The sequence below is a fragment of the Mugil cephalus genome, chromosome 12, assembly GCF_022458985.1.
Source record: "Mugil cephalus isolate CIBA_MC_2020 chromosome 12, CIBA_Mcephalus_1.1, whole genome shotgun sequence".
NCBI lineage: Eukaryota > Metazoa > Chordata > Actinopteri > Mugiliformes > Mugilidae > Mugil > Mugil cephalus.
The window spans coordinates 21,813,715-21,838,933 of NC_061781.1; the positions used below are offsets into that span (position 1 = coordinate 21,813,715).

The 25,219-nt window shown below is 42.7% G+C and overlaps 3 protein-coding genes across 4 annotated transcripts in view; 1 reads left to right on the forward strand and 2 right to left on the reverse strand.

Moving 5' to 3' along the window:
- LOC125017143 (protein FAM124A) overlaps window positions 1–6,838 on the reverse strand; it is a 34,778-nt gene extending 27,940 nt beyond the window's left edge. Inside the window, exons 1-2 of the mRNA XM_047599992.1 lie at window positions 6,544–6,838; window positions 254–285 (exon numbers count right to left, since the gene is read on the reverse strand). Coding sequence (XP_047455948.1) covers window positions 254–285; window positions 6,544–6,599 — 88 coding nt within the window. The 5' untranslated portion in view covers window positions 6,600–6,838. The remainder of the gene's footprint in view (window positions 1–253; window positions 286–6,543) is intronic.
- A 2,140-nt stretch (window positions 6,839–8,978) lies between these two features.
- Window positions 8,979–14,178, forward strand: tsn (translin). The gene is made up of 6 exons (XM_047600829.1): window positions 8,979–9,172; window positions 9,991–10,084; window positions 10,180–10,276; window positions 10,513–10,628; window positions 10,970–11,049; window positions 12,910–14,178. The coding sequence occupies exons 1-6, from the start codon at window positions 9,107–9,109 to the stop codon at window positions 13,138–13,140; spliced, it is 684 nt and encodes a 227-aa protein (XP_047456785.1). The 5' UTR covers window positions 8,979–9,106; the 3' UTR covers window positions 13,141–14,178.
- Window positions 14,179–14,243: 65 nt separating this feature from the next.
- si:dkey-91i10.2 (uncharacterized protein LOC555224 homolog) overlaps window positions 14,244–25,219 on the reverse strand; it is a 59,352-nt gene continuing 48,376 nt past the window's right edge. For both annotated transcript variants that reach the window (XM_047600827.1, XM_047600828.1), the window contains exons 4-8: window positions 23,883–24,120; window positions 22,206–22,422; window positions 20,277–20,866; window positions 18,015–18,160; window positions 14,244–17,702 (exon numbers count right to left, since the gene is read on the reverse strand). In XM_047600827.1, coding sequence (XP_047456783.1) covers window positions 16,865–17,702; window positions 18,015–18,160; window positions 20,277–20,866; window positions 22,206–22,422; window positions 23,883–24,120 — 2,029 coding nt within the window. In that variant the 3' untranslated portion in view covers window positions 14,244–16,864. The remainder of the gene's footprint in view (window positions 17,703–18,014; window positions 18,161–20,276; window positions 20,867–22,205; window positions 22,423–23,882; window positions 24,121–25,219) is intronic.

The window sequence follows — 25,219 nt, forward strand, 5'->3', positions numbered from 1 at the left end:
TGTGCAAACTGTGATGCCTCCAGCATGTTAACTGTCGGCTTAAGTGGCAGAAAATTCAATAAAGCAGCTTCTCATCGCCGTGCAAAGACTCGTCCTCAAAATCTGTTGCTGCCTACTACACACATGCAAACACAATCCTCTCTGAGAGTGGATTTATTTTGTCAGCATGCATTAGAGAGATAAAGTCTTGAGTCTTAACCGTGTGTGTCTGTGTGTGTGTGTGTGTGTTACTGTTGCCATTGGTTTTACTTACTGCTCGTTGAGGACAAGGGACTGTAATCAGACCTGCAGCGGACGACATAAAAGAGAAATAAGACGGAGGGAGGGAGGGAGGTGATGTGGAAACAGAGCGGGGGTGGGGAGACAACGAGAGGACAAGAAACAGAGAGAGGAGACAGGAGTTTATATTACAGAACCAAGCGCAGTCTACTGTACACGATTTACAGGGTGACACACTCCAATTTCAAATGAAGTGCTGACATCTGGCTAAACAGTAGGAGAGGTCCAGCTGGAAAGGTCACCAAAAATGCACATAGACATTCGAAAGTGGTTTCTACGTGAAGGGATACAACACAGGGGCATTTATTCACTGCTGCCATACACAATTATGAGCATTTCATCCATATTCCTCTATATAATAAAGCAGCTGTGTCAAGAGGTAATTTACAGGCTAAATAAAACCTCCCGTTTTTAGTATCTCGAGCTGTTAAGAAAAATTACACCCATCCCTGACCTCCTCAACCATTAAATTACTGCAGTAATAACAAACCGTCAACGTAATATGATAAGGCGCGCTTAAAATGGTCACTCTATAATAATAATATATATTTTGGATTTTGAAATATGAGTAAAAGTACACAACCAGAACAAGGGGAAATTTCAGCACATTAACTTGTAACAGATGATTACAGTTCACCATTATTTGTTTTCAAGAGTCATTTACAAAGATCTGTGTCCGTTTTTCACCGCACGAGTTATGTGCGGTAACGCCGCGTTCGAGTCACAGCGTCCAAACTGTAATCACCTCCACCTCCTGTGACTCAGACTCGGGCATATTTCAAATTTCTCACAACTACGGTGTATGTCCAAGTTGGGTTTGAAGAGCTACAGGAGAAACAAATTGCAGGAAACGGCCTTAAACACTGTTAAACATATTTAACATTCGTGCGATTAATTTAGAGAGGCTATAGGAGCTCGGTTGCCTGTAAGGAGCCGCTCCAGATGCACCGCAAACACTGGTATGTGAGTTATGTGAGGCTGGTGGTCAGAGGAACCGTCTTGAAATAATGCATAAGTGCAGCCAAGTTGGAATATGCTTTTTTTTTTTTTTCTCCTTTATGCAAACTTGATGCGAGATGCGGAAATACAGAGCTAGAGCCAGCAGGTGATTAGCCTAGCTTAGCCCAAATACAGGAGTCTGTCTCTACAGGAGGTGTCTGTACCTGTCTGCACCTTTAAAGTTCATTATTTCACTGTGGTGCATCTGTGGTGCATCAAAGAAAAACATAGATATATGCAACAATGGTAGCTTGTGCTGTTAAACTGTGAAAAAAATCCAAAGAATACACATACATCAAAGCATATACTGTATATCTTTATGTTTTTTCATTGAAGAAGGACCTGCTGGTTCGAAATGTCATGACAATAAAAGTCTAAACTGTTACACCTTTCATGATCCAGCACTCTGCACATAACTCATATCGGATGTACATGTCAGTCCAAACTTCTTCCAGTTTGTGCTGTTAAACCAGGGGTTTTCAAAGTGTGGGATGGTGAATCTTACCTAAGAGAACTCAAAAGCAGCCCCCCCTCCCCGCAAAAAAACACAAATTATTGCCTTAATCCGACTATAACTGGACAACTTAAGTGCACGTAAACATGTTACACCTGCTAATAACGGAGTTTCCTTATCCGACAAAGACGGATAATGCGACTGGAAATAGTTTTTCTCCTGCATGTATACACCTTAATCAGAGTTTAACTAGACAACAGAAGAAGAAGAAGGTGAACAGAGCCACCTGAGGGATAGCACCACCTTATCTGCACCAAAAGTAGCACGAACATTAAGTACGAGATTAAAAAAGATGAACTATTATCCATCTTGTTGTTTGAAACACCGGTCTGCCACATTAGACTACGGTTATTTATTATTTGGCGTAATAGGCCAACCGGAAAGGGGGCCGTATTAACCTGCAGAAAAGGCACACATCGCCACCTAGTGTGGAGGAGGAGGACAACTTCCCATCAGTTATTGTATTTTCTCCATTACATGTAAACTAGGACAATGGCCGCATTGAGAAAGTTTTGATCATAGCACAATAAAGCTGTGCATGCATCGTCAGGGCCAATACATGAAAAGCCAAACTTTAAATAATCGAGGTCACATTTCCTCCATTTTCTGCCCATCAATCCATTTTGACTCACACTTTGAAAACCGCTGTCGTCTTAAAGCATTTTCTTACAGAGCAACATATCAACCAATCAGACATGTTTACATTTCTGTCGGTGCATAAGTTAATTTTCACTTTTGAGACACTTTACTGACAGTGATGCAGCTTCAACATTAGCCTGTACTAAGCTAGTGTGCGGTGTTGGTGTATGTCACACAGAGCCGCTTTGCTTCACCACATCACATCTTACATTACCACAATTACCCTAATGCAAACAGCAAAACAGTCCTTGAAGCTGCGTGGTTCTCAGCGAGTAAATGCTCTCAGAGCCTATAAGTGTCTACAGTGGTGCTGAGGGCCAGACGTTTCCCCTCCTTACGGTCTTTAAACACGGCTCCAGCTCCGCAGCACTATCAGCCTTTTCATCTAATCCCATGCATGAGAGTAAATGTTTACACTGGCCGAGGTACATTATTATTTGTATGCGGAGGCTCTCGCCGCTTCTTCTTCTTCTGGGGACTCGCACGCAGCAAACTTTCATTAGCAGAAGAGTCTAATCTAAAGCTCCCAACTTCGAGCTGAGAGGAGATGAGCGCAATTAGATTTCTGCTAATCTGATCTCTCCCGCGGATGTATGCGCACATACGGAGCTAGCCTGCACACTGGACGTTTTAATTCCCTGACCCGTCCGTCTGTGGAATCTCAGCTAACATGTGTACGTACAACAACCTGAGGATATTTGCCCCGCGGGAGTCAGCTGACAACCAGACAACACGCACCCTCCGTCCCTAAACTAATAAGGCCCCTGGAGCTGCAGGAAACACAGGAGTAAGTCCGTTTCCTGCAGCAGGAGGTTATCAATCTAACTAACGGGGCATCATCAGCAGTGTAAAGAAAGGAATAAGGAATGGATGGGAGTGTGGGAAGAAGGAGAGGTGAGGACAGAAAGGTAAGAAGAAAAAAAAAAGTGATGGGGCACAGCAGGAGTGTTGGCGTACAGAGCGAAAGAAAAAGACAAATATACAGGACGGATTATAAACGATCGGGAGGTTTTCGCAAAAGGACAAGCGGTGAAAGCTTCGTCCCTGGACGCGCAGCCGAAAATGACAAAATGTTGGGGGTGGGGGGGTGGAAGAGATGAGAAAAATGTTCTTTTTAGGGTTTATGACTCTTGGAGTAGAGTTAGGAGGTAGGAGCGTGTGCAGTTGCGGGTCTGTTTTAATGTCTCCCTTGGGTGTGAGTATTTGGCAGGACTCTCCCAAAGCAGCGCCGGTTAGCGTCTCGCCTGCCGTTCCCAGTCTGGCCGCGCTGCCTCGCTTCATCTCCGTCCAAAGTCAATAAACACAGAGTGAAGCGAAGACAGGCGGCAGCCCGGTCATGCACACAACAGCCCCGACTGCAGAAAGTTAAGACTAAATGACTTGTTCGACCGGGAGAAGAGATTCAGGTGTTCGATTCGGGATGCGGTAGGATGAAGACGCAAAGTGATAAATCCTCAAACTTCTGACGGTTCCAAACAGTGACTCACATGAGAAATTTACTGCCCGTCAGTCAGGCTCTCTTTATGCTCATTGTCATGGTTTAAAAGAAACCGGTGTTGACTGACGGTAGATGGAAAGTCAACCATAATTCCTTGAGTGTAAATCCCACCTTCAACCTGACCTCCTCCATCCTCCATCATTCTATTTCCAGGATAACACTCATTATTCATACGACCACAGGAGGCTCGCTGTCAGGAAAAAACCTGAATCATTGCCGTAATAGACTGATTAACTTATTACTTTTACCATCTGGGGGCATCCGAACAAGCTGAAAACACATCACGGACGTAAATTATCGAAGTTATGAAATTGAAAAAAAAAAAAAAAAAAAAAAAAAAAGAAGGAGAAGAATGAAATATAGTGGATGTGGGAGCTGAACAGGAAGTGGAGCGAGAGGGTAAGAGGCGGAGGATGCGATCTGACGGACGTGGTTATCAGCTGGACGTCCCCTCGCTTTTCCTTTCACATCAGCACTTTCCACGGGGGTCTGGGCTATTTTTTTTTACCCCCCCCTTCCCTCCACCCTCCCATGAAACAGATGCTCTCACGCACACGTTATGATGATGATGATGGTTCCAGTTCACGGTCCCAGTTGGCTCTGACAAACAAGGGCATTAACGTACTTACTCCAGCTCACTGGCATAATACTCAAGCTTTGCAGCTGCAATTTAGCACATTAATATCTTAAAGACGTCCGTTATTAAGCAAACAGTAACAGCTTTACTGATGCAAAAACTGCACGGTTTTCCACTTTAAGCCCTAAAAATATGCTTTAAAAATCACAGTATGAGAGAAATGTTCACATCTACAGGGTTAAAAGACAAACTCGTGCATCAAAAACAAAACCATACGTTATAGCACATCTGGCTAGATATCAGTAAATGACTTTACTTCATGACCAAGAATCTACACCGATCAGCCGCAACATTATGACCACCTTCCTAATATTGCGTAGGTATCTCTCTCTAAGTGCCTGGGGATCATCATCCCACAGATACTTGATCAGATTCGGATCTAGTGAATTTGGAGGCCAGGTCAACACCTGTTGTTCCTAAAGGGTTTTTTTTGTGTGTGTGTGTGTGCGTCAGGAGGAGTGTCATTGCTATGGGGTGGGGGTGAGGGGGTGTCTGGTCTGGTCTAGGTGGGTGCAAACATCCACATGAATGAATGCCAGGTCCAAAAGTTTCCCAGCAGAACATTAAATTGTCACAAAATGATCAATGTTATTTAATTCTCCTGTCGGTGGTTTTAATGTTGTGGCTGATCGGTGTATGTGTAAACAATCAGTACTATCTCATATTTATAGCTAATCTCTGTGGGGAAAAAACGCCTTTGGTTTTGACTATAAAAGCGATTAAACGATAGGTTCACATTTATTAAAGTCAAATACTCATGTTAATATGTCCATTGAAAGAGTGTCTCATAATAATTTCCCTTGTTCATAGTGTATAGTCTAAAATTAGAGGAAACCATTTAAATCTAAGTGATGGAGGACTTCATAGTCATAGTAGCAACAAATATCTGCTCTATGTCGCTGTAAATTTGGAGGAAACCTGCATCTGTACTCATAATTATGTATCGATTGTTTTAAAACAGACTTCAATAAATGTGAAACTGTCCTTTAATCGACCGTCATTCACGACCACAACACTGCATCCACCAACACTGACGTACCACGAGAGAAGCCGAGGCACATCTTTGCTCAACAGCTGAAAACAGAGTGAACAAGATTCATATTTAAAACCCCCCAAACATCCCCAAATAAGGTGATCTCCACTAATCAATCAGGGTTTCATCTGTTTGTCTGAGATATTACGTCATAATTAGGCCAGAAAAGCATAATATTCATAAACACATCACATTTCATGACTTAGTAGCAGATATGAGAGGCATAAATCCACATATAATTTATAATTCATTCAAAAATTTAACAGATTCATTGCAGTCTGGCAACTATAGCCATATTATTAGGTACACTAGTGATAACTAATCCAGTCCTGCACTAAATCCCCCCATCACGACCGTTACAATGTTCAGCATATATTGAAACAGCATGAGAAAGGTGGTAACTGATAATTTTGAAGGATGTATTATTATTATCAGTGCTGTTAAATTGGATTAAATTAAACTTTAAAATGTTTTTTATTGAGTCAAGCCCACTGACTGAAATGGGGTTGCCAAAATAAATAAAAAAATAAAATAAATAGAAATTCTATTCAATATACCTACAAACCACAGCCCCAGAAATGAAAACACTGGTAAATCAGCAGTTCTCTCAGTTAATTTAAACGCCGAACACCAAAAGTCTTCCTGAAGCTGTGATTTATTGCACGTCTCTTATATGAGATGCCTTAGAGTTTACTACAGCACCAATGAACTGAAGTAAGGATAAAACTCAATTACTCAAAGCTCCAAAACATTAAGATATAGTGGAACACAAAATCTAATATTGGAGCTTAACAAAAAAACAAAGCATTTTAAATATTCTTAAAAGTGGAAAAAACAAAACATACAACTTGAACATGCACTGGGGCTCTGGTTGATTTCAAAGAAAAATGAAAACATTTGGGGACATTTTCAGGAATTCTGACCATTATTTCTGCTTCACTCACCCTCCAGTCTCGGCTCCTGAATCCACGCAGTCATCTTCTGTAAAGGTTTTCTCCATCTCAGAAGCTCGGCTGCGCAGCACTTATCTGCATTGTTTCGGCGTCCAAACGCACCGGGTGAAACGAGACATTCACAAACACGTCGAGGTTGGAGGCGACACGGTTAAACGAACGAGCGGAGAGTCTGAACCCAGCGGTCTCCGGCTGCTCTCATGAGCCCACGAAGGTTTAAAGTAGTTGGAGCAACAGGAGACTGAGTGACCCGTGTTTCTCTGCGTCAGCTGCGCTCTGACGTGACACCTTCGCGGGCCCTCGGAAACCTGACCACCGAAGGTACAAGCGTTTCCACACCTGACTGTGAAATCAAACTAAAAAAATCTCTTTTTTAAAGAGAATTTTGAAGCTCAAAGCAGAAGTATTCATTGGACAAATATTAGTAAAAACCCACTGGACCAAACTAAGAGGCAGAGCTGAACGTAATCTGGACTGACTCTGACACCGAGGACGTTTATAAAATAAACAATGACAATAAAAACCGAAAAATTAATTAATTATAAATATATAACACAGGTTGCACACCAAACACTAACAACAATTATTAGTATTGCTATTACTTGTGTTGATGTCTGAGTATGTTTGTGTACAAGCTGGACACTCGATTTTCGCCCAGGGGATGAATACAGTACTATTCTATTCTATTCTATTCTATTCTATTCTATTCTATTCTATTCTATTCTACGAATAATTAAAAACATCAGCACTAATCTTAGAGAAACCATTTGGCTGATTTCAGTGGGTTCAGAGGGTTCAGAGTTGCCATGTGAAAAAACAAACAAACAAACAAAATAAATAAATAAATAAAAACTGAGGATGAAACCCTCCAACATCTTCTAATAGACTGTTACAGAACTCAAAATGAACACTGTGACTTTTAATGTTGTAACTTTAATGAGAAATCTGTCATGTGCTGCCTTTTTAAACGGAGCTGTGTTGGTTCTGGCTGTGAAAAGTACACAAATGTTTCAGAAAGCAGTTGTGTATTGCACGTTGTGTAGGCCAGCATTAGAAGATTATATTTTAAAAAATACAACACTGTAGAATCTTTATCTTACTGCATTGTTTTTGTATTGTTGATTCATAAAATACTTTTTTACTTTTTTTTTACATAAAATACTTTTTTTTTTTTTTTTTTACAACATTTTCACTGTTGTTTCTTGAAAAATGTGAATTTTGTTTGATGTGAATTCAAATTATTTAACTAGGCCAGCAGCTTTTATTTAAAAAAAGAAAAGGCTAAGGTATTCACATAAAGCGGTCAAGGATTGTGAAAGACTAGTTTGCTGCTGGATTTTTACGAGCAGCACTTAAAGGCACCATCAGTAAGTGTGCTGCTTTGGCTCCATCAGCAGAGAGAAAGAGGAAATGCAACATGTCTGTCAGACACACGTGGAATAAAAGCTCCAGATTTCTGAATTTATCCAAACATTCACGTTTCTGTTCATGATTTGAATGTATTATGTGTTTGCAGTATAATGTCATTAAAAGTGTTACTACGTTGAGGATTACAGCTTGTATAAAAATAAAAATAAAAAAAACATAAAAAAAACAAGAAATAATTAATATGTGAAATGGAATTAACCAGTATCACGTTTTTGAAGTCAAAAAGCCACCACTTCACATGCATTTATGCATTTGTCCATGTAAACTAAGTGCATCAAAATAAATAAATAAAATAAAATAAAATAAAATAAAAATAAAAAAATATATAATGGAAATACACATTTAATGAAATTGCAAATTAATAACAAGACATAAGAAATAATATTAAATATACAAAATATTGAAGTTTTGTAATATATACAGTAACAAAAAGTACAAAATAAAATAAAATAAAATAAAAATAAATAATAAAATGATTAGTATTCCATTTCCTGCACTATTCAGGGATAAATTGTCCAAACTCTTTCCCACTGCAGATACTGGTTGTCCTAGGCGCAGCTATTATTTTATTTTATCTCATCTTGATCTTATCTTTTCTGATTCTGATTCTGAAATTCCTATCTGACCATTTTTGTATTTGTATATTTTTATTATACAGTATATATATATATTTTTATTATTATCAGAATCAGATTCAGCTACATAAAACAAGAAGGTGACCAATAAATATTAATTATTTGACTTGGTATTTTTTTCCTATTTTATATATAAACAGAACTTAAAAAAACACAAAAATAAATCTTGACCATCTTTACAAGATAAGAGCAGAAATATACACCGATGCGGTTTATATTTGTTTAAGTTTGTATATTGAGTATATACAATGAATGCAGTGATTATTATTTTTATTGTTGTTATTTCTTTTTTTTATAAATAGATATATAATTTATTTTTTTTTTTTTTTACCAGACAATGCCCGATGACGTTAGAAATGATGACATCATCTCCCCGCGCCGCTCTTCCTGTGCACGTTGATGCTTTTTAGTGACTTTGCTGCAGACGCCGGATCATTGTTGTTTGTGGCTCGTCGTCGGGATCGTCCTCACAGGTTTTGCTCCCACCAGAGATGTCAGTCACAGAGATGTTCAGCTACATCCAGGGTTTCCTGAGCGCCGACCAGGACGTCAGAGAGGTACGAACCATGTGGAAATATCTGTGGGTATGAACGAAGCTGGCCACGCTGCTATCAACATCAGCTCCCAGAGACCGTCAGCTAGCGCCTTATTCCCTGAGATAACTTCCCTCTTAATGTCATTTCATCCAGGTTAATGAGAATACGTACCAAACGTGTCCCGTGCACTAAAATGTAATTCACATTTCGCCCCGTTGTCGGTTCTTTGTTTTGTTTTACGCGCGTTAAGTGACGTTTTTCTGTCGTTGGACCAAACTCCATTTTAAAAATAGTTGATTTAATCCCGTGAACGTTTATTTGAGCAGATGTTGCTCCAGATGTGTCTCGCGTTCATTCACAATGTATCGCTGAAGGAACAAACTTCTACCAGATCGTTTTAAGATTCAGGATTTCTTTGTTGTCATTTCCCCTATATGTTCAGGGCACACAGAAAAACACACATAAGAATATTCAGATTAAAAATCTTAATTAACAAAACAAGATACAAACAGATACAAAATAGACATTCTGAATAAAGTACCATATATTCATTTGTTCTCTAGTTTAATAACATTTAACCTGTGAATATGCAAATACTTTGTGCATTTAATCCGCGTTTAACTGCCTGAGGTCTCTGCATGTAAGGCAACAGCATCTTAAACTACAGGGACAAGACGATGGGAAAAAGTTAAAGTTCCATTTTTGCTTTTGATTTGCATCTTACGTCGAGTTAGGAATTTCCTCAAATGCATTTAAAAGTGTGCATTGAGTTTATTTGGATTTTATTAGAACGATCACTTGCAGCGATGCATTAAAAATGCTGTGTTGTGTTTTTGTAGGATATCCGTAAGGTGGTCCAGACCTTGGAGCAGACCGCCAGGGAAATACTGACAGTCCTTCAGAGCGTCCACCAACCATCTGGATTCAAAGAGAGTGAGTAATTAAATATATAATAATCACTGTTCTATTTTGATCCAAATTATGTTTGCGTTTTTTTCTAATTTGCAATGAAAATCTGTTGCCTCCAGTTCCCAGCAAATGCACAAGGGCGCGGGAGTTGTTCTGTACGGTCCGGACCCAGATCTCAGACCTCAAAACCAAGTTCCCCGTGGAGCAGTATTACAGGTAGGAACCACTTTCTCCATGAAGGTTGTCACTGGAGCATTTACTGTATAGTCACGGCAAAAATGTCTTTGTCTTTTCTTGTTTAAACTTCGTAAATTCATCATATTTTTTTCATAACTTGGTTAGAATTTGTAACTTGTGTTTCACTGTACAATCTAAGAAATCGTTCATCTGTAGACGGTTTATTATCCAGGTGAGTTAGAGGCTTAACTTCTGTTTCTTTCATCCCTTCTTAGGTTCCATGAGCACTGGCGGTTTGTCCTGCAGCGTTTGGCTTTCCTGGCGGCCTTTGTTGTCTACCTGGAGACTGAAGCTCTGGTGACTCGGGAGGAGGTGGCTCAGATATTAGGCAGTAAGTATCAGTTGATCAGCTGACTAAAGGCATTTTTCTTTTTTTAGTACTGCAGGTTAGGGTAGATGCAGGGACTTATGCACAGAGCCTATGCAGGTTTGAGACGTCTACGTCTTTTTTTTGCATGTCGGGTTAATTTAGTTTCTACTTCCTGCTTCGCTTTCCACTAAAACACTCTCCGAGCATGAGTTATACAAATGTCTGTGTCTTCAAACGTCCTCAGTTACTGATTCTTTATTGATCCAAAACAATCAATTCGAAAATCGCAGTCGGAAATACCGAAGTGGAAACACAGAAGCATAAACTTTCGTTAACTTTGTTGTTTGCTCTCTGCTCTGCAGTTGAGGTGGTGCGAGAGAAAGGCTTTCACCTGGATGTAGAGGACTACCTGGCAGGCGTGCTGATCATGGCCAGTGAACTGGTGAGTCTGTTATTAATTGCTGCTATTATAGAAACATACATGAATTCCTGTATCCTGTCCTATCCGTCCATATCAGGCCAAATCTACCACCTATAGATCACATTTAGAGACACGCTTTCTTAGGCCTAATTTACATTGGGTCTAATTTAAGATGAAACTCACAGAAGCTTCTTCTGCTATGACAAATATCTACAAATCTGCCACTCAGAACATGACATGACCAAGCAGAACCTGCAAGACTTTATCATTCATGATGTAGTACATTACACAGTTTGATCACATTCATGCAGCCGCCTGTTAATTATAAGCTCCTTAAATAAAATAGCACAGGCATATACAGTATCGCTGCAATAAAGGCTACCTTCTTGGAGGTTTCCAGTAAAAATTCAATATTTTAACTTTCCAGACAAATAATTTATTCCAGGACTGATGCATGAGACAGAACTGGATTCAACTACATAATAAAATGAGAGCGAAGTGCAAAGCTTGTCTTTGTTGTGCAGTGTTAGTGTTGATCGTCAGTTTCCCAGCTGAACAAACAAAAACAAAAAGAACAAAAGATTTCCCAACGTTTGTCGACATTGTCATCACTAGTTAACTGTCAAGTTGTTCATGAACCAAGAGGAAATCATTCTCAGGTCCCAACCTCTCGAATTCTCCTCTCGGTTTTAAATCAATATAAATTTAATATCTGTTTGTCTTGACTTGACTTGAGACAAAGCGTAAATGGAAACGCGTCATCGAGGGCTTTATGAGGTGCTGTTACAATGGACGTCTGTGGTTTTTATGACATTTTATAGAGGAAACACTTAAGAGCGTAACTGAAAGATTAATCAGTGATGAAAAGGCCTAAAGAAAGTTCAAAAGTCAGCAAGTATTTGGCTGTAAAATAGTTGTTGAAGTTTCCAGTGTGGTTAAGCCAAAAAATTTAAATATGAATTGTAATTAATGGCATATTTGTCCCATAATTTATTATTTTTCATTCATTTATTTATTTTATTTTTTAAAATAATTTTGCAGTTAATCTCTCTTAATTAACTGTCCATCTGTTCTACCTTAAAGGAATATTTTATTTTTCAACATGAGGGTGGACAAATATGCTTCCTTTATGAAAATGTGTATTATTATTATTATTGCAGCAGTGACACATACTCTCTAGAACTTACTCCAGAGTAACTCAAAGGTACTTCATGCTCCAGAAATATGTTGCAAAGTGCGATAATTGCGCTAATTAAAACTCTTTGTGGTGTTATTGCATCAACTTTGACAGCCCTGATTTAAACAGGAATAGAATAGAATAGAATAGAATAGAATAGAATAGAATAGAATAGAAAATCCTTTATTCTCATTACACAGTGTATGAGATCGGAGAGCTTCTCCTTTTCAGTGCAAAAAAAACACGTTTATACAGAATAGTGCAAATTATTTACAAGAGAAAATTAAAGTACTAAAAAAAATACAAAAATTATAACAAATGTATTTTATTTTCATATAAACATGTTCTGCACAAGGTTAAAAAATGGCCAGAATTGACCGGATAGCAGCATCAATGTAGCTAGAAGTCTGTTCTTGCACATCCTATATTATGTTGATTGTTGCATGTGAGAGTTCAGAGTGGAAACTGTTTTTCAGTCTGTTTTTCCGCGTGCTAATACATCTGTAGCGCCTCCTAGAGGGCACAAACAGCTGAGAACCAGGGTGTGAACTGTCCTTGGATTATGTCCATCAGGGAGAGTAGAGGGCAGCCAACAGTTCTCTGCCTTGACTGTCCTCTGAAGCTCCTCTGTCTGTCTTGCTGTAGCTCCCGTGCAACGTTTGCCTGCGTCATTAACTTTTATTCACCTCCCGTTGCTCCTCCAGTCCCGGCTGGCGGTAAACAGCGTCACTGCAGGAGACTACACCCGGCCGCTGCGCATCTCCAACTTCATCAACGAGCTGGACTCGGGCTTCCGCCTCCTCAACCTGAAGAACGACCCGCTGAGGAAGCGGTACGACGGCCTCAAGTACGACGTGAAGAAGATCGAGGAGGTGGTCTACGACCTGTCCATCCGCGGCCTGGCCAAGGAGGCCGAGGCCGTTGGGGACAAGTAGATCTGGGTTGATTGGTGATTGGGTGTGGGAGGAGGAAAGGGAGGAGGGGGAGGAGGAGGAGGAAGAGGGCGCGGTGGCCGCCCCCAAACTGGGACCTCTCCGCGGCCGCTGCAGATCGGAGGAGGCCTTATCCCACCTGGAAGGCGAGTCCCAGGGATCTGCCTGAGGCCCCCGGCAGCCACGGACAGACTGTGTGAGTGCGTGTGAGCGTGGGTTTGTGCGAGCGCATGCTGGAGAAGCGTTTTAGAGTCCGTCAGAGGGGGGCGCCAGAGGCGTTCGGAGGCTTAAGAGCGAGCGTCGGATGTGTTTCTGGATTTAGAAGAAGAAGAAAAAACAAAAAGTTCTCAGCTTCATTTAGTTCCTGTTTCACTGAGCTGGTTTTGCAGCTGCTCACTTTAAATTGCAACTTGTTATTGTTGAGTTACGGCATAATATTGATGTTGAATTTCTTCAAGAAGATGGTCAGAGAGAGAGAGACGGCGTGAAGTGCTCCAGACTTTATTTCTGTGGGGTTTTTTTTGTCTTGCATAAAAACAAAAAAGCTGGTAAATGTTTGCGTTGTTTACCCCCTGTGGTGTTTTCTTTTAACGACTTTATTATTGTCAGAAAGTGTCGCATCCAAGAGCCTCGTTTATGAAGGAAGCATCTGTTGCATCAATTAATAATTAAATAATGAATCCGATTAAAACATTTGACTAGAATTTGATTAAATTTCATGAAGAGGCCTTGGTTCAGGTTCGATCATTTGGACCGAATTTGTATAAATGAGGAAGAGGAAGAGCCAAAGAAACAAGATGCACTTCACCTGATGTCATATAAAGCTACTGTGGTCAGATTATTATTTTTGTTTTTCAGCAGTAATGAAGCTTTTTCAGATAACCAGTGAACACGTCTTCTGAGCCGTTTCATTGTTTTAGCTGTTGTTGAATCGAACACGTAATAGACTAAACGTTGTACACTGCATGTTGTATGTTTGATGGTTTTTCTTGTTTTTTTGTTTGTTTTTTTCCACTAAAGTAAATTTCTTGATTTTGCCTCTGTATGTTTCCTACAATTTTCCATCCCGTGCCGTGTTAAAATGACAAATCACAATCAATCAAGGCTGTGTTTAAAATCTTTTTAATATAATTCACAATATGTTACACTGGAGGAAATAATACATCAGGTCTCTCAAATGCAAAATGAGAAAAGAAAAAGAAAAGGAAAAGCCAAACTCAGCAGGCTTTCATTTTTATTTATTTCTTTATTTTATTTTTTCTCTAAAACCGGAGTATTGGTGTGGTGTTGAGCAGCCCTGCCCTCCGAAAACACAGTGATTTGCTTCCTGTTCTAGTGCTACAGCGTCGGTCTTAAATAGTGGTTTTGGTTTCGACCGTAGAGCCGAAAAACCGGCTCCTAAAATATCAGGAGAATGTGAATGAACACGTGACGGATGTTTCAACCAGCAGTTTTTACAAGACAGGGTTCTATTACTGAATTATAATAATAAAGTGCATCAAACGAAATAAAGCTTTCATAAATAAAGTTAAAACACACTAGTAAAAACTAAAAATAAGAGAGGATCAGGAACCGTCAGAGGAATAATTCTATTGCCTGGACACTGATCTCAGTCAAGGTCAGACTAGTCTGTATCTCAGAGATTAATGCTACCGTCACAGATTGCTAATATCTCGCTTAACAGTAATCGAGTACCAAGGCACAACATCAGCTCATCGCTAGGTCACATAGTAACGGTTAAAAGTGTGTCATGATGGTCGGGATGCTTGTTTTTGATGCTAGATCTTAATAGTTAGCAGCGTCTTTCAACCTTATTTATTTATTTATTTTTGAGGGAAGAGGCCGGGATTACGCAGAAATAAGATCAAATTCTGGACTCATGTAATTAAATTTCTTAAAAGAGATTTTTTTTTCCTTGACACTAATTCAACAGTTTTGACTATTTAAACTTTGCAAGATGGCGCCATTCATCTGTGAGGACGCTCAGTCACCCAGGTCAGGGTATATCCTAAAATACAAAGCGTAGGTTAAATCGACCGAGGAGTTTCCTGTGGTCAGAGCTGAAGATGCCACATTCAGTGATTAGTCTTCAAGAAAACTCAAGTCTGCTAGTTTTTACTCTGTTTTAGTTATGATGCCATTCCTTTTTAACCTCCTGAGACCTGAGCTTTATGCATTTTTAATTTCTCCAAAGTATCCGGGATGAATAGGACCTAAGAAGTATAAAAACTGAGCATCATCTTTGAACAGGAAGTTGTTTTAGAAAAAAATTATGTCCTTATAGAGATTATTTCTCTGTATAATATAATAAAGTCACCAATATGTAACAAAATATAAAACTGAACATGGCTGTGCAAAGAGTATTTGCTAATTAGTGAAGTTACAGCTCGTTACAATTGATGGAATTTGTTACGTTTGCGTCATATTAAACTAGAAAAGTTAACAAACATAAATAAATTGAGGAGGTTTTGTATATTTTTACTATTATGTTACGTGATCGGCTGCAGAATGAATCCGCTGAAATGACCGCTGTCGTGTTTTTTACGCCGACTAGTCTCTGGTTATGAGGATAAAAGTTTAAATGAAGCAGAATAAGCTGCCGTAATAAAACTTAACGTCCCCATGTGAGGACGCAGGGTCTCAGGAGGTTAATATAAATTTAAAAAGTAAAAAGCACTGTTAGCCTGACAAAGATTTATTTTTTATATATATCTCTAGGATCTATTCCCAGTATCCATAGACATGTGAGACCAGATGACTCGTTGATTAATAATGAAAACAACTGTATTTTGCTGCCTTATTAACATAACATAAATATTAAGGCATCCGTTGCAAGGTTGAAAAACTCTGCACTTAAAACACACACTGAAGGAGACTGTAGTTTCTGATGTCACCACCTATTTGACATGATGTTAACACGATGCAGACTTATTACAAATTGCTTTCATTGCACTGGGATCGTCGTAGCGTGAGACTTCCTTAACATGATCAGACCTCAGTGGACTCTGAACACAGTGCTCATTAACGAAATGCATAAACGGTAGCTACTTATTTTGAAAACTGGCAAAGGTTATTGCTGTTACTGTACGTGAGTTCTCCCGTTTAAAACACAGTGACGCTGGACGTCTGCTCTGCTCAACTGCGTCTCTGGCAGTGAAGGTTGCTCTACCGCCGACGTACAACAGGGGGCGGCACACAGACAGGAAAGGGCAGTGACCACAAACAGAAACCATTTAAATCAAAATCTCTTAGGACACGTCCACCTCTTCATACCAGAAAGAAATGTTTTTTACTCCCGATTGCTTGTATATATATATATATGTATAAAAAAAGAAATGACGTTACAATTTTTCTTTTTGCTCAGTCATGCTTTTTCAACAGACACACACGCAGCTCTGTCGTCTTTACAATCAAGGCCGCCGAACGCAGCCCATGTTTTTTTTGGTTGTCCAAGAATCTTCTTTTTCTTCTTCTTCTAATGAAACGGCTTGAAATTAAAATCTACAATTTATGACAGTGTGGAGCACTTGCAGGTCTGTAATAATAATAATAAAAAAAAAGTGCTTCATCTTTCTCCTATTCTCATGAGACTTTGAGAAAGATCGTTTTTTTTTTCTTCACTGAAATCTAAGAGTGGTGTCGCTCCGGAAAACGCTGCATGTTGTCGGTGGATTTTTGCAGAGGAAGGATTATTTACAGTGTAACAAAGCCGGTCGGGCGGCTACTCTCAGGAGCGCGTCTGGTTCGTGTTGATCATGATGTTGGGCAGAGCGTTACGTCTTTTCCTCCAGGTGCCCAGGTCCCGGGCGTACCTCTTGATCTGGTGGAACCACTGCTGGGTGCGGGATTTGTCCGAGGCGCGGAAGACGAAGGACTCGCGCCGGATGTCGAGCACCTCGAACGTGTCCTCGCAGTCCGGGTCCGTGGACACCACGCAGTTCCCCAGGCGGATGGGCTCCCTCAGCACCGCGAACTTGCCGCTGCTTTTGTCCTTGATTAGAACCAGCACTCCGTCTCGGACGCTCTCCCCGCCGCCTTCGCCCTGGTCTCCCCGTGCCCCCTGGTTGGCGGTGCCCTGACTTTGGGTTTCGCCAACCCGCTGCGTCCTCACCATCAGGAGACTCTGGACGTTTTGGAACTTGAGGGCCTTGCTGCCCTTCTTCACCCACTGGCCGTCCGCCGGCTGGGACAGCTGAAGCGGGCCTTCCATGACGAACCGCGTGTGCTCTCTCGCCCATCCCACCGTCTTCATGGACACCTCTCGCATCTCGATGTTGATGACCTCCCGGTTCTTGCGGCTGTCCCGGCGGAACGAGCGCAGGGACCAGGTGACGCCGTTGCCCTCCTGCTTGGTCTTCATGTTGATGTGCTCCAGATGCGACTCCACCCGGCTCTTGGCCTCGCGGAGGCGGGCGTAGTCCGGGTGACATTCGGCCGTCACCTTGATGATGCGGCTCAACAGAAGCGGGTACTTGGTGACGCGCTGCAGCGGCGCCATGAGGAAGGAGCGCAGGTTCATCCGACGCAGCGCCGTGTTGTCGTTCTGGGAAACATCCAGGAAGATTCTGAGAAGAGATCAAATGAGAAATTATTAAAGGCTGCGCACGTCTCGGGAAAACTCTTAAAAGGTTGATTAACGGGAATCACGTGACGGCCGGACTCAAGGGTGAGCCGAGCTTCTGTCTAAAATTATGAATCATTGCAGCTCTGCTCTCGAAATAGATCTTCTTTTGAATAAGTGATAACTCGCTGTCTTTTCCATTAAGAATTACACCGAGCAGCCGTGGCAGGAACAAGAGAAAGCTCCCAGAGTAAGTTCTCCATCACACAGACCAAGAGGAAGAAGAAGAAGAAGAATCCTCGGACATTGCGTGTACCTCAGCAGTTCTTTCTCCTTCTCCAGCGTGTTGAGCATGTTGACCGAGGTGGACTGCTGCAGACAGTAGGTCTGGAAGGCAGGCAGCATGTTGACGAACTCCAGGAAGATCTCTCCTATGTAGACAGTCAGCAGATCCTCATCGCCCTGAAATCAAACCACCAGGAAAGAAACTGTCCATGACTGTTTTTTAAAAACTTGTAAAATATATTTACCCCAAAATCAATTTCAGAGGCACAGAAAAGGACTCAGTAATTATTGGTATCTATGCTTCAAATAAAGTTGGAGCATAATTTTGGATGAACAGCAGTAGCAGCAGCATCAGTCAGTAGTTGCAGTATTCGCCCTTTTCCTGAATTATGAATATTACCCATGGTTCATAGCGGAGGTCAGTTTTGCACTTCCGGTAGCGCTACGTTTCCATGGTTTCGGTAGCTGTCAACATCGCAGTAAACGTTTGCTTTTAGCTATCGATAGCACAGAAATGGGCAAAAAATCGGAGGTGGATATATGATACGGATGTTTTAAAAAAGTTGTGGGGGTAGTTCTGCGACAGTGTCCTATCTGTCATTTCTCACGGACTGGTTAGATGACTTGAAGCTATGTCCGGACATTAGCTACGTTGCTAACTAACTTATAGTACAATATTTGCCTCTGAGATGTAGTGGACCAGAAGCAGAAAATATAAAAACATGCAAACAGTAAATGTAGTAAAACTGTCATTTATGTTATTTCCATCTATTTGCGTTAAAATTTGGGTTGGATTTTAGGTTAGATTGGGTTTTTAAAGTTATCTGAGATGAAGGCCTATAACGTCAATTCAGGGAATAATTTTAAGGTGAATTCTCCGGATCGGGGAGCAGTTCTGTGGGATGTTTATCGAGGAATGGGTAGGAGCAAACCTACACTCTCTTCCGAGGATATTTTAGTTTTAAAGCCGCAAGCCACGCTAGCTTTCATGCGTAGAGTGCAGGGCATTCGGGCATTCTCGTCATAGTTATTGGTGCTAAAAAAAAACAAAAACAAAAAACTATGTCCGATAATCTGTCCAGTTTCTCTGAATTGTTGTGGCAACCAACAACGGCACAAGTTGAACCTGTTTAAAAAAATTCAATGACACTGTGTTCGACTAGCTTTTTTCGCCCCAGCTAGTTTTGATCATGGTTTTAAATTGGCGGTGTGAGCAGTAGCGGGACACCGGAAACATGGCACCGGCAACCGGAAGTAGAATTCTGTCATGGCAACTCCCATAGGCTTCTGAAGAAACGTGGATATATGGTGGCTTTCCTGGCAACAGAGAAGCAGAATAAAGTAAGCTCTGCTTCTATAAGTAAAATAGTGGCCTGTGTGTTGCAGCAGATAAACTGAATGTACTGCATGCTGTAGAGCTTTGTAAGACTAGCAAGTGTCATGTAATAGCAACAGTGTAAATAACCGTATCAGTGAAGTATAATCAAGAAAACAACAGAAAAATCCTCACGACAAATCCATGTGTTCTGAATATTTGGTCGCCTACCATTTCTGTGGTAAGTAAAGAGCCTTATTTTGTATTGGAAAGAGATTATCCACAGATATCAGATGGGAATATTACCATATATGGCAAATTAATTACATAACATCCTTTTCTATGTTTCCTACAACATCCTTCAAGTGAAATCTTTGAAGTGAATCATACATACAGGGTATACATTGATCAGGCTATGGGGTGGTCAGGCTATGGGGTGGGGGTGCCTGGTCTGGTCTGGTCTAGGTGGGTGCTACATGTCTAAATGACATCCACACGAATGCCATGTCCAAAAGTTTCCCTGCAGAACACTGAATTGTTGCATGATGGTCAATGATATTTACTTCTACTGTCAGTGGTCATAATGTTGTGGCTGGTGGGTGTATAAACATATCGATATGAGCAGTCTTAATCATCCTTAATAGGTTTAAATTTACAATTACGATCCTTAATTCTATTATTGTTGTACTAACATTTTACATGCAGTGTCTGGATTACTGCCTGTATGTAAGTGAACTTGCAGGTCTGAAGTCGGACAGATTTTCTGTAATTATAGTTGAAAATAAGAGTTTTCTGACTAAATAACACCAGCATTGTCATTGAGCTGCAGGTAGCTGATGTGAATATAAACCACGACATTTAATTTGACCATGAAAGCCAAACACTAGTAGGTGCACGAAGCTGATAAAACCCTCAAAAGAGGATCAAGGCGTTTAAGCCCTGCTAGTTTTTATGTGTTCGCGGGAGAGAGTGGGTCACCTGGTCAAAGGCCTGATCGATGCTGTCCTGCAGGTGTTCAGTGAAGCGGTCGTTGACGTCTATCAGCTCCTGGACGTTACTGAACACCACGGTGAGCTGCTCGGCCGTCAGCAGCCCGGCGCTCTGCATGGGGCAGTAAAACTCCTCCTTGATGATCCGCAGGTCTTCGCCGTAGCTCGACTCCGTGTTCAGAAACTCCAGGATGGCCTCCTTGCGCTCAGTGCGCAGCTTGGAGCAACGTTCGCACATTCGCTCGCCTCGCTCTTTGGAGGCGCCGTCCCTCAGTCCACAGTCTGGGCACGGCCTCTGGGCCTCCCAGGCTCTGAGGGAGGCCGAAGGTCTCTTCCAGGTGCGGGACAGACCTGGGCCGATGCCGCTGTCCACTCGTTCCACCTCGGCCCCCCGGTTCCTGCGGTAGCGGCGGGGCTCGCTGTCCTCCTCCTCCCGCTCGTCGCTGAGGCCCACCACTCCGCTGTCGGCGCTCAGGCTGCTGATGGTGCTCCAGCGGTGCTGCCCGGACCGAGTCACGCCCAGGACGGCCTGGCGCTCCTCACCAGGAGGCTCAGAGTGACCACGGATTGCTGCTGGTGCTGTGAAAAAGATGGAGACCGTCGGATTCATTAGTCCTTCTAATGTTTATGGATTTACTCTCTGCTGCCTGGAGGCACCCGCACAGTGTTAATTTCAGACTCACTAATGGACGGCCATTTAATCATTACTGGTCGTGTCAAGGTGAAGGAACTTATTGGAGAAAGATGAAATTGATCCTCAGTCCTCCAGATGAGGATTTAACCTTTATCCAGACGCATGTCATACTGTTGTGTCTGTGTCTGAGAATGTTGAGAGTACGAGTGAGAGACTTATGTTTAATCCAAACGTGCAACGATATATTAATATAAAAAATACCGGAGGGTGAGATTTCTTTTAGCCTGAATGTGCCGTATTGGCTGACATTTAGCGACTGAGGGCTTCTATTGACGAGGAAGCATTAGCAGAGGGAACTGTGCCTGTTTGTCTGGGGGAGGTGAGGACAGAGTTGCACGAGAGAAGCTGAAACAAAACAAATGCAGCCTTTTTATGAGCCTTAATCTTTTGTTAAAGCAGCGCAGGCTGTGAAGTGCCTGGTTTAGCTGAAGGCTCAGTCGCAATTTAGGGCGATCTGCCTTTCGTTGATGCGGTGAGGGAGGGTTGATGTGATGAAGAAACAGATCTGTGGAAGCCACGGGATTAATAAAAGGCCGGGGTTGTCCCCAGCAAGGAAGAATCAAGATGACAAGTATAAACTATTATTCCCATGAGAGACCTAAATGCCTTGTGTGACCATAAAATTATATAATTATATTTAAGATAACTCACGGTCTGTAAATACGTCCGGTTAAAATTGCTTAAAAGGGCACTTTCATACTATTTGTCATAATAACAGCTGTATAAATCCATTTGTCTCATCTGGAAATTACAATTCTAAAGATTAAACAGACTGAACAGACTGAAAGTCTGGAGTTTTCTGGATGCCTTCAAGAATCAGTTTTTGGGGGGTTGATCTGTATTCAGTCTCCATTGGCCTTAATTTTGACCTATGTTTTGTTCATCAGCAACTTTTGCAAGTCCAGTCAGCATTCTTTAACCTGATTTTAGTGACATTTGGTGAAAAAAGCAAACATGATACACACTTAATCCCTGAGAATTTAGCTTCTTTGCCTCTGTGTCTGCATTTTACTAATACATCCATTCAGCACAACTGTCTATCACTGTGTCCGATGCAGATTAAAAATTAGTTTTCCATCTCCAAATGACCAGAGAGGCCTTGCATAATGCTCCTTCATTACTGGACGCTTTCAAAACACTGGAGCTTTATCTTAATATGGCTTAACTATAATTAAAACTGCAGAGGATTATATTACACGCAGTAAAACCACACTGGGTACGCACCGCTGTCCCTGTCTCGGTCCCTGTCTCGGTCCCGGCGGTGGCTGTGGAGCCGCGCGGCGGCGGCGATCTTCATCTCCAGCTGCTTGCGCTTGGAGGCGTCGGCCGGCATGGGGTCGCTGTAGTGGGGCCGGAGGCGGCACTCACGCTGCGCTCTCACCGTCTCCGCCAGCTCGTAGGCTGCGTCCGAACTGGAGCGCCTGCAGCCCAGGCTGGTGTGCTGCCGAGTAGGAAAAGGAAACACGTGTCAATCAAACGGTCGCGTCGCCGCGGCAACGGAGGGCCAAAAACTCTCGAGAGGGGGGATGAAGTGAGAATGATGATGATGATGGACGAGAAAACCACAGCTGGGGGAACCGCGCGTGAGTCCGCGAGAGGAGTTTTTTTTTCGCATGCGGTGTCGCCACGTTCGCCGACACCATTGCATAACAAATCTTGGTTATCTCTCTGATCCCAGCTTGTCGAAACTGACGAGAATCCCAATTTCATACTAATCGCCCGCCGGGTCTTGTGCGAGACTGCAAACACGACAACGCCACGCATCTAAACATCTGCTCTTATCACAATTTAGCCGTGAAGATGAGAGTCATCCTCCTGGTGTCAATTCAAAGCATTTTTTTTTTTTTTTTTTTTTTTTAGAGGTTAAAGCGAGGCATTCCCCAAACGCTGCAGCGCTCCGCGCAGGCAAACAGTCCTCACATGGCCTTCGGATTCCTTGGAGGTTCTGTCAAAGCCCCTGGGAGGTGACCTGAGGTGGAAAGTTCAAAGGTCATCGCTATAACACATGGCTCCTCACCCCCAGAGGCGTCGCCCCCATCAAGTCCACATCAGATGGATGATATCGGCTTTTTTTTACGTGAGCGGTTGCCTCTCCAAATGTTGACAGTCCTCTGACAACTAACAGATGCATGTGACTGAATGACGCAGGAAGGTTTTCACCGCTTCACGCCAGACAACAACATGATATACAGCTTGCAGCAATCGTGTACAATGGAGGTGAATAATTCATGTTCTGCTGAATGACCAAACTGCAGCCCCTTTAGTTTCGGGAAAAGCAGGGCAGGCGACGCTGTCAATTCAAAGCTAGAGAATTAAGAAAAGCAGGAAGCGAACGAACCTCGACATCTGTTCTCTTAACTACCTCCAGCCTCGCGGCGTTCAAGCGAGATGCGACTCCATGTCAGTCCGGCTTTTTTCTCTTCTGCGGATGGAGAGACGGGAGCACAACGCGCTAGCTGCAGCTGGGGTTTGGTGTCAAGCTGCAGCCAGCCGGCAGAGAGGAGCCATGCAGAGAGCAGGAATGAAACGCTGAGTTACATGCAGCAGCCCGCTGCCGGAGAGGGGGGGCGGCGGCGGAGGGGGGGCTTAATCCTCTTTTTTCTGCATCCTCAGATGTTGAGCTCGCTGCTGCTGCTGGAAGGCGAGCGAGCTGCCGCCGCACGCTTGTTCTCGTCTCGAGAAATACCTCTGCATCGGTGTGTGTGAGTGATGTGCATGTGTGTGTCGCAGTCCCCTCGCCTGTCCCAGTCATCCTTGAAATACCAACGGATCAGTGTGTTTCCCCGTGCACCGCGAAGCCACGGTGAAGAGGCGCCCACCGAAGACACAGACGCACAGACGACATGAAACAAAAAAAACAACAAAAAAAAAAAGAGAGGAGGAAAGAAAGCGAATCCTTACGCATTCTCCTGCTTCCTCTCTTCCTCCTCCTCCTCCTCCTCCTCCTCCTCCTCCTTCTTCTTCTCCTCCTTCTCCTGCGGGCTCCTCGTCGCCAGCCTCGGTTCCGCAGGCCGTTGCCGACGTTGCCATGGCAACGGCGGAGGGCTGACAGTCGGTCGAGGGGGCGGTGATGTCACAGCCTCCGTCCCGGTCACCTGACAGCCTGACGGGGGCCTCGGCGGAGATCTCTGCACTGCAGCTGGTGGAGAGAGGAGGAGGAGGAGGAGCGGAGGGGAGAGGAGGGGAGGGAGGGGGAGGAGAATGGGAAGGGGGGGGTACAGGACGGGGGGGGGGCGAAGAAAAGGAGGAAGAGGATGAGGAAGGTGGGAACAGGATGTGCGAGAAAGGAAGTGTATGAATGAAGAGGAAGAAGAAAACATTGGAAACATAAGAGGAGAGATTATAATTCTGCAAACAGAATCCCTGTCATTCATTCATTCTCTCTCCAGCTCACATTCCTCCTCTTCTATCCTCCTCCTCTTCCTCCTCCACCTTCTCCTCATATCCCCAAACACCCAAACCAATAGCCTCTCCGCTCCCCCTCATCCCCGACCCCCGTCAGCTCCTCCTCAGGAGGACGCTAATTAGACACATCAGCGGACATTAACACCTGAACCCGTGGAACCACATGGATGCTACCACACACACACACACTGAGGCATCGCGCCTCCTCCACTCCCTGGTCTGATAACTAGGGAGTCCTTCATGTAGCTCAGCAGGTTTTCCCAAAATGCACACAAAAAAAAAAAACACACCGAACTTCACACACCGTCGAACGCAAACCACAAACACAGATCTGCAGGCGCATTTGAAGAGAAGGTAAAAAAAAAAAAAAAAAGGAGGCTCTGGAGATGAGAAGTTTAAGAAAGCGTGGTGCTTTAGGCGTAAAGCGGTAAACAACATCATGTTCTGCTTGCATTTGGCTGGGGATCTTTGTTTTTCCGTTCATTTCAATATTTGCTCACACTTTACATCGAGGTTTAGCGTCTCTTCGGCTTCTCCGTGTTGCTGAGTCTGCCTTTCTGTCCTGGCAGGACGTCTACCTTAGGTTCACCAGAGAACAGCTGCCTTCGGCTCGATCCTGCTCTCGCACCTAAATGCATCATCACATGCGTCTTGTGGTCCGATCACACTTCCACGCTCTGCATGCAAACTGCACTTAACCCTACATCATTTAGTGCCCAGCAGAATGTCCTGTTAAAAGGCCTTCCCTGCTAATGAACAGCATCATTTATGGCGCTTAAGCCCTTTTGTTGCATTATTTTTTTTTTCTCAGTTCATGAGGGAGGCAAAACTCT

What these genes read in the sequence shown, in the direction of transcription:
- tsn (XM_047600829.1), top strand. Translation starts at nt 9,107, where the DNA reads ATGTCAGTCACAGAGATGTTCAGCTACATCCAGGGTTTCCTGAGCGCC. An exon ending in CCCGTGGAGCAGTATTACAG is followed by an intron (nt 10,277 to 10,512) that starts GTAGGAACCACT and finishes ATCCCTTCTTAG; the next exon opens with GTTCCATGAGCACTGGCGGT. An exon ending in GGTGGCTCAGATATTAGGCA is followed by an intron (nt 10,629 to 10,969) that starts GTAAGTATCAGT and finishes TCTGCTCTGCAG; the next exon opens with TTGAGGTGGTGCGAGAGAAA.